The sequence below is a fragment of the Cricetulus griseus genome, chromosome 7, assembly GCF_003668045.3.
Source record: "Cricetulus griseus strain 17A/GY chromosome 7, alternate assembly CriGri-PICRH-1.0, whole genome shotgun sequence".
Classification (NCBI taxonomy): domain Eukaryota; kingdom Metazoa; phylum Chordata; class Mammalia; order Rodentia; family Cricetidae; genus Cricetulus; species Cricetulus griseus.
In genome coordinates this window covers 66,100,557-66,119,064 of record NC_048600.1, presented here as the reverse complement: position 1 = coordinate 66,119,064, position 18,508 = coordinate 66,100,557, and the positions used below count along the sequence as shown (strand labels likewise).

Here is an 18,508-nt window from a genome sequence, read left to right as displayed (position 1 = left end):
GGGGCAGACGGGAGACAGGGCATGGGATGTTCCGGCAATCTTTGACCAAGTAGGAACAGAACCTCAGAAGGCCAGTGTTTTTGTTTTTGGAGCCACAGAACCAGCTGATAACTGCCTTAGATTTCTTTGTTTGTTTGTTTGGTTGGTTGGTTTTTCCAGACAGGGTTTCTCTGTGGCTTTGGAGGCTATCCTGGAACTCGCTCTGTAGACCAGGCTGGCCTCAAACTCACAGAGATCAGCCTGCCTCTGCCTCCCGAGTTCTGGGATTAAAGGCATGTGCCACCAATGCCCAGTGCCTTTGATTTCTTAAACCCCTTTTCAGCAGTGAGTGAAGGAGCCTTCATATTCCCATTGGTCTGTCCAAAGGCCAGGCCCCAGAGCAGGGACACTGCCTCCCACCTCCTGATCTTACAACCCGTGTCTCTCCTCAAGACTTGCCATCCTCTGATGTGGTTGGGTTCTGACCATCCAGGACCCTTCATGGCCTGTGTTCTCTCTGCAGGTCATGTGACATCCACATCAGCATCACGATGTTCCAAACTGCCCAGCAGTACCAAGTCGGGCTGGCCCCGGCAGAACGAAAAGAAGCCCTCAGAGGTAAGTAGTGGTGGTAAGGTTCCAGGAAGGATGAAGCTGGGCTGGGGAAGTGACTGGAGCTGACACCTGTGGAGAATGAGAGAACAGGCTGAGCAGATGTTTGAAGGCCACGTGTTCTTGGCAAAGGGCCAATGTGGCCAGATGAAATGATTGGGAACCAATTCATCTGAGCCGTTCTTGACCCAAGAGAAACCTTTGAATACTCATAAGCAAGACAGTGATATAATCTGGTGTGTTTATTGATTGTTGTGGGACAGGGTTTCTCTGTAGCCCTGGCTGGCCTGGAACATGCTATGTAGACCAGGGTGACCTCAAACTCGAAGGGATGTAACTGCCTTTGCCTCTTGTCAAGTGCTGGGACTAAAGACTAAAGGTGTGTGCCCCCACATTAGGCATAACCTGGTATTTTCGAAAAACCAAAAATAAATAAAGTAGCTGGGAGAACTTTGAGGGCATTTCCAACCTGTTCCTTACACATGCTTTGCGTTGGCGTGGGGTCAAGGACCTCATCTTTTCCCAGGCCACACTCCCCTTTCCACCTGTTGCTCTCCACTAGGGACATTTGGTGTCAGATTTTACCAGCTCCTGGATGTGTATTTGGGGTGGTCTCCCCCAGAGCTTTGTTCTTAACAAATGACTCCTTGTCTCCCAAGATGCCCTGCTCTAGCACCCTTCCCTTGGGAGGTGGGGTTGGGACCTTGTAAGAATGATAGACATTTTAAGTACAGTGATTTGTTTAGTGTGTGTGTGTGTGTGTGTGTGTGTGTGTGTGTGTGTGTGTGTGTGTGTGTGTGACACATAGGTACACACGAATGCATGTGGATACCATGGCGTGCATGTAGAGGGCAGGGAAAAACTTGAAGAAGTTGGATCTTTCTGCCACTGGGGTCCCAAAGGTCAAAATCAGGCCCTTAGGCTTGGTAGCAAGCATCTTTACCTGCTGGGCCATCTTGCCAACCCTGATACCTTCCAAACCAGGCTTGAGAGGAAGTAGGATGGAGGTGTCTCTGGGGTTGTAGTGAAGAAGGGAATTGGATACTGAGGCTCAAGGTTAGAGCACACTGACTCCTCTATACCCTCCTCCTTAGCTTGCTGCTTGGGAGGACAGAGTGTGCCAAATACTGGTTGGGAAGCAAAACAAAAAGGTATGCTCTTGGAAGGCTCTGCCTCTTCATGGATTGAGTAACATTGTAGTCACCTTTACTTGATCCTCCTGGTCCTGGGAGGCAGGAACTGCCATGCTCTTTTAGGATCTGAGGATGCTGCCTTTGAGAATCCTGGCCAATTCCAGTTTCCCTGTGGTTCTGTGTATTGGCATGAGATGGGGAAACTCCTGAGGGCGCCATCTCATCCCCTGCCCCACCCCCTCCAAGCTTGTGGGGGATGAGGGGCCTTCTACACTGGCTGGGATCAACCTTAGGAGGAAACAGGTGTCTGCAAGGCTGAGAAGAAAGCAATTTGCATGGGGCCAGAAAATTCCCCAGCCTCTTGGGTTTTCCAGCCCAGAGGCTTTGTACCTAAAAATAGACTTGAACCTCTGTCAAGGCGCCTTCTGGGGACTAGCTGTACACGGCCCTGGCCCAGACCAGGAGCCCCTGCAGGTGGCTGTGACATCCACCCTGGAGGACTAAAGAGTCTTCTCTGCCTTGAACTCCAGCCAAGCCTTTTTCCTCCCACAGCAGGCTGGAGAGCAGCCTGAGAGGTTTTCCTCATCCTCTGAGTGAGAGGGTTGAGCCGTGGCCGGCATAAATTCTGAGTTATGGTGGGGCAGAGAAGAAAGCATCAATGGAAGCTTCCAAATGATTTGGCTCATGAGAGGGAGGAGAGAAAGGCTGGGACTTGGCTGCAAGAGTGTGTGCCTGCTCTGGTGAGTGAGCTGGAGGCACAGGGCCTTGCCTGGCTTAGGGGTCAAAGGTTTCAGGCACCCCAACAAAAGAGGTTCTTGGGAGCCCCATCTGCCCAGTGCCTTGTGGGATAACTGCCAGGTGGTCACATTCTGTGCTCTTACTGTGGCAGGATGGTGCAGAACCCCTGCTCTCTAGTGGCTGCAGAGCTAAGGAAACTGTGGTTCATTCCCTGTTTTAATTCCTGAGTGTCCAGTAGTGGAGTAGGGAACTTGAGGAACCACGGTGCTTAGCATTGAACTAGTAGTGGAAATGTGGTGAACTGTAAAATAGCTGAGGGTAGGTTTAGAGATAACCCTTCCTTGCCTATCTGTGGGGTGCTCTTCACACCAACATGGTCCAGGACCACAGAGCACTGACCAAGAGTCAGGACCCTGGACAGGGCTGAAGTGAGCTTTCTCCTATGGTTTCTTACCCAGGCCTCTCCCTGAGCTGCAGGGAAAGGGGAGTTCCAGGCTGAGTTGCAGTTTGCCTTTAGGCCATGGAAGGAAAGGTGGGAACCTTAAATTCAGAGAGGGAGAACCCCAGTCTGAGGAAATGGTACTGCGAAAATTCTGCTGGAGTCTTGGAGTTGTGGCTTGTGCTCTCTCGCCCGGTAATGTTGGAATCTTACTGCTTTTTCCTTCATGGATCGTGACTTCATAGAATCTGATGTTAAGTTGCAGTCGGAGATCATCTTTGATATTCCAAAACCAGTGATCTACCCCTAGGTACTTATAGGTAAGCGCCTTCCCACTGGGGAACAAGCTGAGAGCTTGGCCTTAATTTTCCCCAAGATAATGGGTCCAGGCTTCTTGCTCCCAGCCAGCTTGTTAAGTGGCAGACAGTATCTAATTGAGGGCAAGGGAAGGGGCCTTCCTACAAAATCATCCTGGCTAATGTCACATTGTCACCATACCCCCCCCCCACACACACACACACTTGGAGTGGGCAGGGGCCTACCTGGATGCTAAGGATTGTTCTGGGAGAGACCTGGAGACCTGCCCTGTGGTTGGTGTCTTCCTTATGCCTAGGGCTGAAGAGCAGGCCAAGTAGTGGGGATTTCCCTGGGAAGGTGTGAAGCCAGTGAGCCTCCGCTGCCACCGAATGAGATCAGCAAGCAGTGAGGGTGCCTGGGAAGCCTGGCTAGATGCAGATGCTTCAGGGAGTGTGTCACTGGGGGAAGTACAGCCTCTGAGGAGCTTTGGGACCCTTGGCAAGTGACTCTTCTCTCTGAGCCTTGAGGTGAACATCTGGAGAGCCCTGCCAGGACCCTTTCTTTTCTGGAGATATGGCTGTCTTTTCCCCGATACCCGTGGAACCTGTAGGAAGACCTTAGTTACTCTTCTACTGCAGTGAAGACATGCTGTGACCTAGGCAGTTTACAAAAGGAAGTGTTTAATTAGGCGCTTACTTACAGTTTCAGAAGTTTAGTCCATGATCATGGTAGGAAGTCTGGCAGCAGACAGGCAGCACCGGAGCTGTAGCTGAGAGCTCTTGTCCAAGGTGCAAGCATATGGCAGAGAAACTGGGCCTCGTGTGGGCTTTTGAAACCTCCAAGCCCACCCCCAGTGACACCTTTCCTCCAGCAAGGCCACACCTCCTAATCTTTCCTAAATGGTCTATCAACTAGGGACCAAGCATTCAAATATATGAGCCTATGGAGCCATTCATCCAAACCATCACAAAGAGGAGGATTCCAGAAGAGAGTGGGATGGATGAATGTCAGGAGAAGTTGGCCACTTTGAATGGTCCCAGAACAGGGAAGATAGTCAGGTTCCTAGTCAGGATCCTGTGGTCTGCTCCTCTATAGGTTTTGCTGAGGAGTTCATGTCCTCAGAGAAGGGAGTGGGCCCTTTCACATTCTGCAGAGGCCTTTACCTCATCACACTCCATGTGCACACAGGATCTGGCCAAGAAAGTGAAAACACCCTCTACAAACAGCAGTAGGATGTCCCCAGATGTGTCCCAAAAAGCCATGTGAGAACACCCCCTGTCCCGGCATTGCAGCTTTGCTTAAAACAAAACAACATAAAAGATCATATCTACACTGAAAGAAAGATGACGTGGCCAGTTTGTTGGGTCAAAACCAGAAAATAATCCTGGAGGTGCAGAGATGACTCCCAGATGTCTGGAATAAGAGTCAGTATCAAAACAGTAGTCAGGGCTGGGGATGCCTCTTGGTAGATCATCCATCTGGCATGCATGAGGTCCCAAGTTTGATCCCCAGCACCTCATCCATCTTACAATGACAGGAAGTTTAGGAGTTCAAGCTCATGAGACCATCAAACTTGCTCAGCAGGTAAAAGTGGCTGCCAAGCAAACCTGACCACCTAAGTCACAGCAGAATGAGAGAATCAAACCCAAAATGTTCTTCTCCAGCCACAGCACACTTATACCCCTTCCACACACAGCATATACACAAATACATGAGAAATTCAGTCATCCTTAACCATATCCAAGTTCCAAGTTAGTCTGGACTGCATGAGACCCCCTCTAAAAACAAGCAGACAAACCAACAATGGGCTGACGGGAGTATAGTTGTTAGAATGATCACACGGTATGCACTAAGCCCTGGGTCTAACCCCCAGCACTGAATATACTGGACATGGTGGTGCATTCAGGAGGTGGAGGCAGGAGGATCAGATATTCAAGGTCGTCCTCCACTATATATCAGATTAGAGGCCAGCCTGCTCCTTTCTGGAGACCCTGACTCAAACGCAGACAAAGAAAACCAGTATGATGTCATGTGTCATCATATGCAGAGCGCCCACACACAACAGGAGAGCCCCAAAGAATTCCCCTGATTGTCCCTATTAGATCCAGATTTCCAGCCAGTTGGGTGGGGGTGGCAGATGCTCTTCCTCCAGAGCCAGGCACTTGCTGTCTGAGACGTCACTTGGGTGGTGGATAGGGCCATATCCACTTCTAGTAGAGGCAGAAATGGAGTTCTTCCAGCCAGCTGGAAAAGCCTCCTGGCCTCTGGGACTTGTCTTGCAAAGGAAATGTGTGTCATAAATTCTCTTTAAGAGCAGGAAGTGCTGTTATCCTCATGAAAATAAGAGAGATGTTGAGTGGATTTTCAGTGTTTTTGAGCACCTGACTGGCTTGGCTCTGTGGTAGCTTGAAGCTGGAGCTGGGTGGAGGTGACAGCTCCCCGAGCCCCTCTCTGGGATTACATACCTAATAAGCAATGTAAATTTGCTCTTGGCTGAGAAACTGTATCAGGTTCCAGCCCAGAAAAGATTACCTAAAAGATGAAATAAATATCTGGCTGGCTCGGGGGCGTAAGTACTAATGTGGCTGGAGACAGACCTGAAACAAGTGGTTTCTTAACTCCTGGGTCTTATTCTCCACAGCTGTGAAACAGTGGGAGCAGACATTAGGCCAACAGTGTAGGGAAAAGTGTTTGGCATATGAACTGTGCCTTAGCATTACAAAGTGTTATATCTGACAAGATAGGACACTCAGGAGACAACTGTGGTTAAAATGAGGTTCCTGGAGTTGGTGAGGTGTCTCAGTAAATAGGAGCACTGGCGGTTCTTCCTGAGAACCTGAGTTTGGTTCCTAGCACTCAGTGGGTGGCTCACGCCCCCCCCCCAACCGGAGTTCCAGGACATCTAACATTCTCTTCTGCCCTGCTCACAAAAGGCATACGCTCAGACTCACACAAACACATGAATACACATACACACACACACACACACACACACACACACACACACACACACACACACACACACACACACAATCAGTTCCAGAGAATGCCTATGGAACTCAGTTGGTAGAATGCTTATCTAGCACGCATGGAGCCCTGGGTTCAATTCCTAACCTCATGAAAATATGGTACATACCTGTAATCCCAGGACCCAAGGGGTAGAGGCAAGAGAATGGACAGTTCACAATTAACCTCAGCTGCAGAGAACGTTTGAGGCCAACCTCGGCTACATAAGACCCTATCTCAAAATAATAATAATAATAATAATAATAATAATAATAATAATAATAAGGTTCAGGACAGATGCTCAAAGCTTCCTTGGGCAGAAAGGATAGAAGTAGGGAGAAGTAGTTCTGGCCAAAGCCATTTACACTGGCTTTGGGACAATTTACACTGGCTCTGTGTTCTCACCCTACCCCCACCCCTACACACATATACATGCTTTCTGCCTGATAGGAACTTTCCATAATTAGTCATACTTCAGGGAAATCTTGGGGGTTTTGTTGTTGTTTTGCTTTTTATTTATTAACCCACCCATCTGTCAAGCATTTTCTCAGGAGTCAGTAGATATGGAGGATGGTGCTACAGGGTAAACACAGGAAAGAACTGGACATAGGTTACATTCCGTACCTGCCTTATGTGGCTTATCACATGAGACTGGGGTGTGTGTGTGTGTGTGTGTGTGTGTGTGTGTGCGCGAGTGCGAGTGCGTGTGTTTAGTTTATTGAAATGGTCTCATGTGACCCAGGATGGCCTCAGACTCACTATATGGCTAAGGACAGTCTTGAACTTACGATGCTTGTGCCTCTATCTCTCAAATGCTGGGGGTACAGGCACTACTACTACACCCAGTTTATGTGGTTCTGGGGATCAAGCCCAGGGCTTCCTACGTGCTAAGCCAGTGCTCCATCTATTGAGCTATGCCCCCAGTCCCCTTGTAATTATGTGACCTGCTGAGTCTTTCCGGAGTAAGCAGACTTCCTCAGTCATCCAGCCCCCCCCAAGAAAAGGAAAGCGGAGAGCTGAGTTTCCAGGGTGAAATGTTTCAAGCCGCAGATCACACATTGTGCTATAAATTTTCTATGTGCCTCCTGACCTAGTGTCAGTGTACTTTTGAAGTTGCCTACTGTCATTATTGGTATTTGGAGGTCACTCCAACTGCATAGATATTCCCTTGGAACCTGTTTTCAACCTTTCCTGGGTAGCAGGTACAGAAAATAAGTAGCTCATGGTCTCATGAAAAGAAACTGTGGGGCAGGATCATGTCACAAGCTCCAAGTTGACATCCTTATATGTGGGCAGAGTAAGGCCTTTGGTTCCCTCTAGGGTGGCCTTTGAACCCCTGGCCCTTGGGTTGGTTGATGAAATCTGAAGCCAAAGCCTCCTTTGTATGGTTAGAGAATGCTATAGTCCCAACAGCTCAGCAGAACTTGGTTGCTAGGCAGCAGACCTTTAAAGACAACCAAAAGAGAAGAGTAGTAAACATTCATAGTCTAAGAAAATTGCTTGTTTTCCAGCCCCTCAACTTTATTGCCACAGCAAGACTTCTGTTCATCGGTGTCTGTTTATTCTATATTTAGTTTTCATAAATTATTCAAAGGAGTTTTAGGAAAATCATTAAGCTTTTTCCAAGCCTAACCTCTGGTAGTTCAAACAAAAAAAATGTAGGTTGGGAAACAGGCCACTGAGTACCCAGCTGTAGCCTGGAACTGAAACCAAGGTGTTGATCCGTTCAAACATCTGGAGTCAGCACCTAGCATATGCCAGGCTGTGTGTCCATCACTGTCCAGCATCATTTGGTCCAGACAGACCTCACTGAGCTCATCTGGCAGGGAAGATGTACCAGGAAACCAGGCCATTCCAATAACGGGCTTTGACAGTGTAGACAAAGCCCAAGACCCAGGCTGATTCCTAGGCAGAGCTTTCTAGAACCTCTGAGGGCCAGGCTGGGGGTGGGGGTGGGGTATGAAGCATGCTGGTCCTACTTTGACAAGGGAGATGCGCAAAGGGTGACAAAGACAATAGTGTAGCCACAGGGCCTGGGAAGCTTCTTTAATCACCCCACCTGTTACTGTAAAAATACCCTGACAAAGCAACTTAAAGGAGAACGAATTCAGTTATGGTCATAGGAGCTTGAAGTGGGTGTTCACCTTGCATTTATAGTGAGGAAGCAAAGACAGATGGGTGCTAATGCTTAGCTCCTGGTCAGCTTTTTTTTTTTTTTTTTTTTCCTTTCGTTTTCCCTGTTAGAGTTTCCCTATTGAGCCTTGGCTGTCCTGGAGCTTTCTGTATAAATCAGGCTGGTCTCAAACCCAGAAATCCACCTGCCTCTGCTGGGTTTAAAAGAGTGTGTCACCACATCTGACTCACTTTCAACTCTTTATTCAGTCTGGGACCTCAGCCTGTGGAATATTGATTGGCACCCAGAATTAACATGGGTTCTGTCACTTGGGTTGACCTAATGTAGATAATCCCTCACAAGCAATACTGGTGTGTTCTAGCTGACTGTAGAGCAAGTGAGGTTGGTAGTATTCACACAAAGGCCCTCCTGTGGGAATCCACTGCAGGATTTGGCACTTCTAAAGTCCTCCATCAGATTTGCATATTCTTCTTTGGGAATCCACCTGATTTGACTTCAGGCTAATTCAGAGATGCTGAGCCGTGCCCAGGGGATGGGGAGATGGTTGTGGAGGTGTGGTTGTGGTACCACCTTCCTCTTGGATTTCATATAGGAGTACTAGTGAATACAAGAACAGCTCTTTCTGAATGTGGTGGCACATCCATGAATCAGGAATTTGGGAGGCTAAAGCAGGAGGATTTTGAAGCTGAAACCAGTTTTCAGTTTTGTAAGGAGATTCTGCCTCAAACACTGAAAGCTTTCCATGGGGGGTCTCACGAAGCCCCATTATGTAGATGAGGATGATCTTGAACTCTGTGTGTGTGTGTGTGTGTGTGTGTGTGTGTGTGTGTGTGTGTGTGTGTGTACACCAGGCCCATATGAGCCTCCCCATGCATGTGGAGGTCAGAGGATAACTTCTGAGTCACTTAATCTCCTTCCACTGTGGTTCTGGGAATTGAAGGCTGGTCATCAGGCTTGTGGTGTGGAAAAGTGCTTTTATTTACTGAGCCTTCTTTCTTGCCTGACCTTGAACTCCTACTCCTCCTGCCTCCACCTCCTGAGTGCTTAGATTACAGGTGTGCAACATCACTGCACTGCCTCTCTGCCAGTATGACCTGGCACTCTGGTCCCTCCAGATGCAGCTCGGGCTCTTCAGTGGCCATGAGACATCAGGCCCTGAGGAATGGGGGGAGGGGCTGCTTAGCACTCGGAAGCCTCATGTAGTTCCGTGTGGTTGAGTGTCTGTGCCTTGAGGTCTCTGGCTTGCATCTCACTCTTATTTGTAAATGTTCACAGCACTTGTAAAGTCCTTGTTGTGTAGCACCAGGCACGGAGAACACACCTCGCAACAGGACAATGTGTGACAAGAGAGAGGACAAGAAACATTACACATGTAAAGCAGACAGCATCTGTGTGTGTACATAATTAGACTGGGGGTGAGTGGAAAGGTATCCTGTCGTCCCAGAGTTGATGGTGAATAAAGGTCCCTGAAGAGGTGACAGTTAAGGTAAAGGCTAGGATGAGGAAACTGCAGGATAGTTTTATTTTAAGACAACAACTCCTGTAGCCCATGCTGGCTTTGAGCTGACTCTCCTGCCTCCATCTCCACCCTGCAGTGCTGAAATTATGAACATGTCCCACCACACCCATTTTTTATGTGGTGCTGGGGATCAAGCCCAGGGCTTCCTTCATGTTAGGCAAGCAACTTAGCTATATCCCCAGCACTTTGTTGATGCTGAGGTAGTCTCCCTGTATAGTTCTGGCTGGCCTGGAACTCACTCTGTAAAACAGGCAGTCCTTCTGCCTCTGCCTCCTGAGCACTGGGGCCCCAGCCATGTCCCGGCAGGGTGCCTCCAACCACATTGCCTCTTTAGAGGTTGGTTTCTGGAAGGGGCAGTTCAGTGGGTCCCTGTGGCAACCGAGATGCAGGGTCTTGGATCTCCCACCACTGAGAAGTTTGAGGGAGTTCTAGATCAACCCAGACCTTGGTTGTACTAGATCTTATGTTGAAGCCTCTAGGGAAATAACCCAGTCACAACACTACTCTGCTACGTGGTCTCCAGAAGCCCCATGAGGGAAAACCTCTCACCAGTGTAAAGTAGGCTGAAAGGGCCTGGGTTTGCACTCTTGTCTTAGCTCTCTTGCTGCTTGCTAATAAGATATGTAAATTATCAGGGCTGTGAAATTCTAGACCCATTCCATCTTCTGTTTAATTAGCATTTAATCTAATCTGGTTTTAATTTTTTCACACTGGTACCCTAATTAAATGTTAGGGTGTTAGTCTTAACAATTAAATTATATTGGCAAATAGAGTCTTCAAGAAACTTGACCTTTTTTCAAGTCAGAGCCCTCTCCAGCTAGATGCAGATATTAATTAGATTCTTCGAGATGCTGCTTCTAGGATCATTGATGAACCCATTCAGCTGTTTTCCTGTGGCTATGGTCCTCGATTCCATGAGGCACACACAGCTGGCCCCAGCAGGCAGTGGGTTACAGCTGAACAGGTTTGTCAAGGGCCTCCAGAGGGTCAAGTGAACTGACAGCCCCAGGACTTACACTTCAGCAATGGGTGTTGACTTTGCAGAAGGGCTGCGGTGGGAGGCGGGGCTTAGACCTGGAGTGTCCTTGAAGTGGTTTCTCCCCTCTCATTGATATGAGCTCGCCCTTAGCTTGTGATTCTCAAGTGATGACCGCTGGGAAAGTTGGGACTTGTGTAAGTCACATGGTGTCTAGAGGTACCATTGTATTCCATAGCAACACTTTGGGGGTGGGGTGCAGAGGCGGGAGGCTTTGCCACTGCCAGCTAGGAAGGGGTTCAGAGGTTATTCTGGGGTAGAAGTTGGGAGGCCATTGACAAGACCATGCAAAGAACAGTTTTCCTAGTGAGGGAGCCGAGGAAACCCCAAAACATGACTTTGTAGAAATTCAAGACAGGCTTAAGGATGACAGAAGACAAAGGTCTTCCTCTCCCACCACACATCAGTGAAGGGTGGCACTAGGGCCCTGCTGCAGTGGGATGCAGAGTGTCTTTGAGGGAACTTGGAAGTCACAGCTCATGGAAATGTCTCATTGGGCTGTCCCAAGCTCCAGCCTCTTGCTTTACTCTTCATAGAAGGCCCACGCCTTCCTTCCTGGGACTGGAGCCTCATATTATACATATACTTGTGCCTCTGGGTGCAAATCTGTAGCAGTTTTAACCCTCCAGAGGAAAGTCCCAGAACACTCACATAGCAGGAGTGTCGTGTCCACAGGTGACCTTTCTACCCTTGGAGTTTCTGTTTGTGTGTCTGTCTGTCTGTCTGTATGGCTACAGGAGGCCAGGTTAGGCCCATGGGGACTGAGGATGAAGGGGCGGCTGCGTTTTGGTGAGGGACCTACCAGTCCTGGCTTTATTTCTCTATTCTCTATTTCTCTATTGCCTGTCTCTATTCTGTAAGATAGGGGACAATTTTCAGGAATCTTTCCTTTTACACGTGGGTCCCAGGTCATCAGGCTTGGCGGCTTGATGGCACAGTCTGTTATCCTGCTGACCATTTCACTGGCCCCCTTTGTGCTGCCCTGTTTGTCTGTCCCCTGGCCTATGAAGCCAGCCTCTCTGAGGCAGCATGAAGACTCTTCACCCTCTCACCTCTGCCAGGTTTTCCGGACAGACTTGATCACAGCCATGAAGATCCCAGATTCATACCAGCTCAGCCCGGATGACTACTATATCCTGGCGGACCCTTGGCGACAAGAATGGGAGAAAGGTGTGCAGGTACCTGCTGGAGCGGAGGCCATTCCAGAGCCTGTGGTGAGGTGAGCCAGGTAGCCAGGCTAGGACCACTGGGACAGGGCATTAAGGGGGGGGGCTGGTCTGGTAAGAGGCTTACCAGTTCCGGGATTCCTTCCCAGCCTGTCTCTGTTAGTGGTTAATTCTCTTACCAGACAACAATGGTCCAAAAATCCTTTGGGCTTGGGCTTGAACTCTGCTCTGAAGCCAGATTACCTTGGTCCAAATTGCCTATTCCCTTCAGTAGGACCTTGAACCAGAAATGTAATCTTTCTGGGCCTCATTTTTCTTGTTTCTGAAATAAGGGTGATAACTGTTTTCCTTGTGGTTGGAGGTGTAGTAAATGGTACATCTCTGAAAGACTCAGGGTGGGACCTGCGTATAGCAGGTGTTACAGAACCCACTAGGGTTAGAATGCTGCCATTCCACACAGCAGGCAGAGTGGGCCAGGGAAATCTCCAGGCTTTTGCCCATCCCTTACAATGAGAATAAGCCATGTTCTGAAGTTCTTTTAAACCACCCTTTAAAGAACTTAGAGCCGGGCATTGGTGGTGCACATCTTTAATCCCAGCACTCAGGAGGCTGAGGCAGGCGGATCTCTGTGAGTTCGAGGCCAGCCTGGTCTACAGAGCGAGTGCCAGGATAGGCTCCAAAGCTACACAGAGAAACCCTGTCTCGAAAAAACCCCCCGCCAAAAAAAAGAAGAACTTAGAGAGAGGAGCCTGGGGCCCATCACTCAGTAGAGGCCTGAGCAGCACTCACTGGTGTCACCCCCTGAGGAATTTGTCCTGTAGGGCTGGGTCACCAGCTGAGGAATCTGTCCTATAGGACTGGGTCAAAATAGCATCCTCAGGAGCTTCATAACCTGCTGGACTTGTGGGCAGAGACTCTTTCGGGATGTAACCACATATGGCCTTGCCTTAAACTTTAGAATATATTCAAGTGTTTCATTCTGAGTCTGAGGGACCGGTGGTCTGGCCTCCCACCCCACCAGCTCACCTGAGTTGGGCAGTTGGTCTTAGCACCTCTTCCTGGAGTTGGCTGCTTCACAGCTTTTGCTTTTGAGACCAAGTTTATTGAAGCTGGGGGCAAAGGTCGCAGCTGTCCCCTCCTTTGACATTGGCACCATTGCTTCCTGGCAACCACATCTGTGAAGAGCCTTCTACATGCAAGCCCTGTGCTAGGATTGCAGACAAGGGAGACTCAGCCAACCCAGGTATTCTTAGGCACTGGATGTGGGAAGGCCTTTCTTCCAATGACATGAGTGTCTGGGGCCCTCTGAGAATTGGGAAGCTTGACCCCATCTGGAATGCCTAGGAGCTTAGGATGGATGGATGGACGGATGGATGAATACATGATGGATAGACAGATGGACACACGGTGGGCAGGTGGATGAATGAACACATGAATGGATGGATGGACGGACGGATGGACGGACGGATTATTACTGTCCTCATCCTTTCTGGGGCCTGTAAATAGGCCAAGATCATAGTGAATTTTGTGCCCTGACCTTGCCGCTAAGGAGAACCATGACCTGACTTCTCCAAGGCAGTCAGCTCCTCTGTGAAATGGGGATGATATTAATACCAGTGACTACCTAATGGTGTGGGAGTCAGGATTAAGTGAGAATTCTCATGCCAACTTGTCACCATATGTGCCAAGGCCAGGGGAATGAAGAGGGACAGGCTAGCCACTGAACAGAGAAGCAAGTCCCGATGGGAGTCACCCAGGAGTCTAACGCCTTGACTTGATGTCAGTGTCACTATGTCAGATGCTTCTGGGAACATCTGCTGGCATGACAATTTATTGCAGTTGTTTCTACCCTGGTGGTTTGGCTTCATTAAGTCTCTGTGTAGGGTATTTTATCTGATGAAATGGAGAGGGGCCATGCTGTCCTGGCCTCCTGATGTATAATCCTAGAATCTTTCATTGTTTTGTTGTAAAGCTTTTTTGAGACATCGTCTTCATGTGACCCAGGCCAATCTTCGACTTATTATATAAGGATATATAATATATCCACAGCGTTTTTATTTTTTCTTCGGAGAGATTAATTTTTATTTTGTGTGTATGAGTGTTTTGCCTGTATGTGTGCCCACAGAGGCCAGAAGAGGGTGTTGGATCCTCTTAGAATTAAGAGTTATAGATGGTGATTAGCCACCATATGGGTGTTGGGAATTGAACCTGGGTTCCTTGGAAGAGCAGTCAGTGCTCTTAACCCCAGAGCTATCTCTCCAGCCCCACCCACAGCATTCTTATGGCTATGCTGGACTGACATGAGTTAAGATATTCAGAGCCTCCCTGTACTCAGTACAGGGAAAATGTACTGAGGTGGGCAAATGTGCTTCCCAGTCTCCCTGAGATCAGCAATACTACCTGCCTGGGGCCTCCCCACTGCACAACCCTCTGGAAGCCTTTATGGCAACTACCTTGGGGGACACTGAGAGCCTTCCAAGTGAAGCCTCTCACTATCATTCAGTGATCACACTTTTAGGGTACATAGTACTGTCCCCATTTTATAGATGAGGAAGTTGGGAAATTCTGGGGAATTTCCTATGGGGCCTAGTAGGCCGCTGGGCCAGGAAACGACAGACCACAGTAACAAACCCTGGGCTGTCCCTGTGAGGCCTAGAGTGAGAACATTAGGTATAGCCTGACTGCTCTCACCCATATGCTGTCCCAGCCCGACTCCTCTGCCCCTTCCTGGCCTTTGGGCAGTTCTGCCCACTTCATGATCTAAAATCTGCCCCTGAGGGTTTTCACTGTCCCTTTAGACTTGGTCCAGGGGGAAGACCCAGCCTCTGGTTGTCTGTCTGCTCTCCCCTGTAGGTCTTGAGGAAGTTTTTTTTTTTTTTTTCCATCCCATCCAGCCCATTGCCACCTGCTGTGTCTGAGGGTGAGACCTTAGCTTAGGCTCACGTCAGTCCTCGCTTAGTAGGAGATGCTCTTTCTGGTGTGTGTCCCTCAGCCCTGGCTTCCCAGAGGGTTAGCCAGGTGGCACCAGTGGAGCAGGCAGGTGTGACTGGTGTTACCCAGTAGGTGGCTGTAGGGATGCTCAAATGCTTGACTAAGCATATGCTTAGGGCATACACAAAACTGGATTGTGACAGAATTATAGGCTGTGCTTTTAAGAGATGTTCATTTGGAGTGACAGCTTCTTGGGAAAGGCAGCATTTGGTTGGACTGAGGGCATAGCGTTAGCTTCTATATGGAATCATCTACTTGGTGTGGGAGGAGGGTCCTGCCATCATTGTCACCTAAGGCTCTCATGAGGGCTTCTCATGTGGGATGGTAGTGCTGACCTTTGGCCGTTCCTGTCTCCTTGTCCAAATGATCTCCAAGCCTTCAGTCTTCTCCCTGGTTGCACCCCTGCCTCCCTGTGCCCAGCATCCTGTCCTCTTGCTGACACCAGAGCATTTCCTGAAGCCAGGGGCCCTCCCTGAAGCTCAGCCCTGTCTCCGTGCCATCTTGAACCCTCCCCTCCCCTGCCCAGCCCAAGCTGAGTCACAGCCCTTGGCAAGCCCTGCCTCCGACCCCAGGAGGCCTCCCGGGCAAGTGTGGGGCCTCTCAGGCCTGGCAGGGCTGGCCAGATGGAGGCCAGGCTCCAGACAATAACCATGGCAACCAGTGGGGTATGGGAAGGGCTGGCATTTTGAACTGGCCTCAAAATCTGATGGGTAGCACACAGATGCATGAAGAGGACTCCACCCATCTGAGGCAAAATGCCCCTTATTTCCAATTTTAGGAGGAGAAAGGTGGTTGGCATCTAGAGATCTTTACACACACGTGCACGCACGCACACGCCAACCCCCCCCATACCTAGCACTTTCCTAAGAGCTTTCTTTGTGTTAATCCTTGCCATCCTCTCACCAAATGCCTCAGGTAGGTATTCTATTGAGGAGTGGGGACCTGAGGGAACAATGCAGGGAGAGCCCTGGTGCCTGCTGCACGTCACTGGTCCCCAGGGAAAGCTGTCTGGGTGGGATCTGAGACAGTGTTGTGAGTTTGGAAGTTTCAGGAGACAAGATGAAGCAGTAAGAAACAGGGTGCCTGTGTGGTCCATAGGGAGGGTAAAGGTGTGTGGCCAGCATGCCACTGTGGCAAGAGGCCTCTAATCCAGAAAGCCCTCTCCTGGGACGTACAGTGGAACCCTGCAGAGATTAAACTCCTGAGAAAAGCTAACAGACTCACTTCAACTCAAGACTATAACACCTCCAGGCTGTTGGTGAGGAGGGCCCAGGGATTATGAAGCCATGTAGACAGTCTTTGGTCCTAGCCTGAATGAGTATGCCAAAGGGTCTAGAGTCCAGCTGGCTCTATGTCACTTGTCCCCAAGTAGCTGGCATAGGGCATTGTCCAAGACGGCACTTGGGACACGTCCTGCAGACCTAGGCAGGGCTGATCCAGGTTGGGAATAGCTCTGGCTGGGCAAGGCAGATGTTACTGTGGTGGACCAGCATTGTATGTCATTCCCACGAGGACCTCACTCTGCCCTTAGGGTCTGCTATTCCTGTAGATCCATAGCTGATGGAGTCTGTAAGGCAGACTGGCAACAAGGGAAGAAATGCAAAGAGGAGATAGATATAAGGGATGGGCCCTGTGGAACATCAGCATCTCGTGTCTTAACGGGGCCACCAGTTCCTCCCTAGGCTGACTGAAAACCGTTTAAGGCCCTTTCCTTTACTACTCCTGTTCTTGGTTTCACAGGATCCTCCCGCCACTGAAAGGCCCCCCTACACAGGTGTCCCCAGACAGCCCCACACTTGGTGAGGGTGCCCATCCTGACTGGCCAGGAGGCAGCCGCTATGACCTGGATGAGATTGATGCCTACTGGTTGGAACTCCTCAACTCAGAACTCAAGGAGATGGGTAGGTAACCCTTCTGTGCCAGGTATGATTGCAACTGGCAGGGACCATCTTCTTCCCGGCCCCTGATAGTGTCTATACATCCAGAAAGGCAGTGGCTGTGACGGGGAACATCCCCACAGCTTTACTGTCAGGTGTGGCTTTCATTGTCTCTGCCTCCCAAGAATCTACAGTTGTCAAGGGAAGATAAAAATAGCAAGTAATTCACAGGGCTCAATGACACATGAAGTGAGCATGCAGGTAGAACTGGGTGTTAGTGGGCATGAGCCTCCCGGATGAAACCTGTTGACATGTCCCAGGAAAGATCAGCCTGGCCATTATCTGAGTGTACATAGATAATGTACACACAGTCCAAACAGTAGATTTCTCTTGGAAGCCAGCTGCACCCCAGAGACACCCTACATTGTATGCATACACTGTTGAAGGAGTGGCTGCAGGCAGGTTGTAGACAGTGAGGCAGCGGTGATGGGCAGGAACCTTTGGGATTGGATGGTTCAGTTGTCCTTGATGGAGCTGAGGCCCAGGTCATACTGTGGATGGATGGATGGATGGATGGATGGAGCCTTCCCCATGACACCACTGATAAATTTACCCTGATTGCTGCAAAGCCTGCTGAACTCCTAATGGTATCCTCTGCCATCCTGCCTACAGAGAGGCCCGAGCTGGATGAGCTAACGTTAGAGCGTGTTCTAGAAGAGCTAGAGACATTGTGCCACCAGAATATGGCACAGGCCATTGAGACACAGGAGGGGCTGGGCATCGAGTACGATGAAGATGTTGTCTGTGACGTGTGCCGCTCCCCTGAAGGCGAGGATGGCAACGAGATGGTCTTCTGTGACAAGTGCAATGTTTGTGTGCACCAGGTGGGTGGACCCTATCATTCTCTTCCATACCATATGACACATGCTGCCTGAGCCCATGAGGCTGGTTGAGTTGGTAATAGGAGCATGCGCACTGTGGACCAATATCCCTAAGAAGGATGAGAAGCAGAGAAGTTGGTAACATAAATGCCTTGCAGTACCTGGGATATCCAGGGCCTTCTTGGCTCAGTCCTGTTAGCCAGACCTAAGCAAGTGTCCTTTGGGTAGTCTGTCTTCCCTCTGTCTTTCTCAGGTCTTCCCTCACAAAACTACCCCCAGCTCCTCACTTCCAGACCTTGCAAGGCGAGGACAGCAGCATCAGGTAGTGATGGAGAGCCAAGCTGCCTGGTTTCAAAGCATGGTTCTGCCTTTCACAGCTTAGGAGGCTTGTGGGGGCTGGGGAGCTCTGTTTTGTAAAGTGTAAATAAATGAGCAAGCAGTCAGAGCAGAGATGTAGTTGTGACTTAGTGATAGGGTGTTTGCCTGATTTTCTTGAGGCCTTGGATTCAGTCCCTAGCACTGTCCCAAGTACCCCCCAAAAAGCAAATTGTTTATGATTAATTTGCTTAGTGAAAAACAGTTGGGGCTGGTATGATTAATTTGCTTAGTGAAAGACAGTTGGGGCCGGGCATTGGTGGTGCACGCCTTTAATCCCAGCACTCGGGAGGCAGAGGCAGGCGGATTTCTGTGCATTTGAGGC

General features: G+C 49.5%; 1 protein-coding gene across 5 annotated transcripts in view; it reads left to right on the top strand.

Annotated features, from left to right (window-relative positions):
- Nucleotides 1-18,508, top strand: part of Jade2 (jade family PHD finger 2) — a 49,825-nt gene that overhangs the window by 12,450 nt on the left and 18,867 nt on the right. For all 5 annotated transcript variants that reach the window (XM_027427586.2, XM_027427589.2, XM_035447412.1 and 2 more), the window contains 4 exons: nt 503-597; nt 11,955-12,112; nt 16,791-16,951; nt 17,600-17,811. In XM_027427586.2, coding sequence (XP_027283387.1) covers nt 503-597; nt 11,955-12,112; nt 16,791-16,951; nt 17,600-17,811 — 626 coding nt within the window. The remainder of the gene's footprint in view (nt 1-502; nt 598-11,954; nt 12,113-16,790; nt 16,952-17,599; nt 17,812-18,508) is intronic.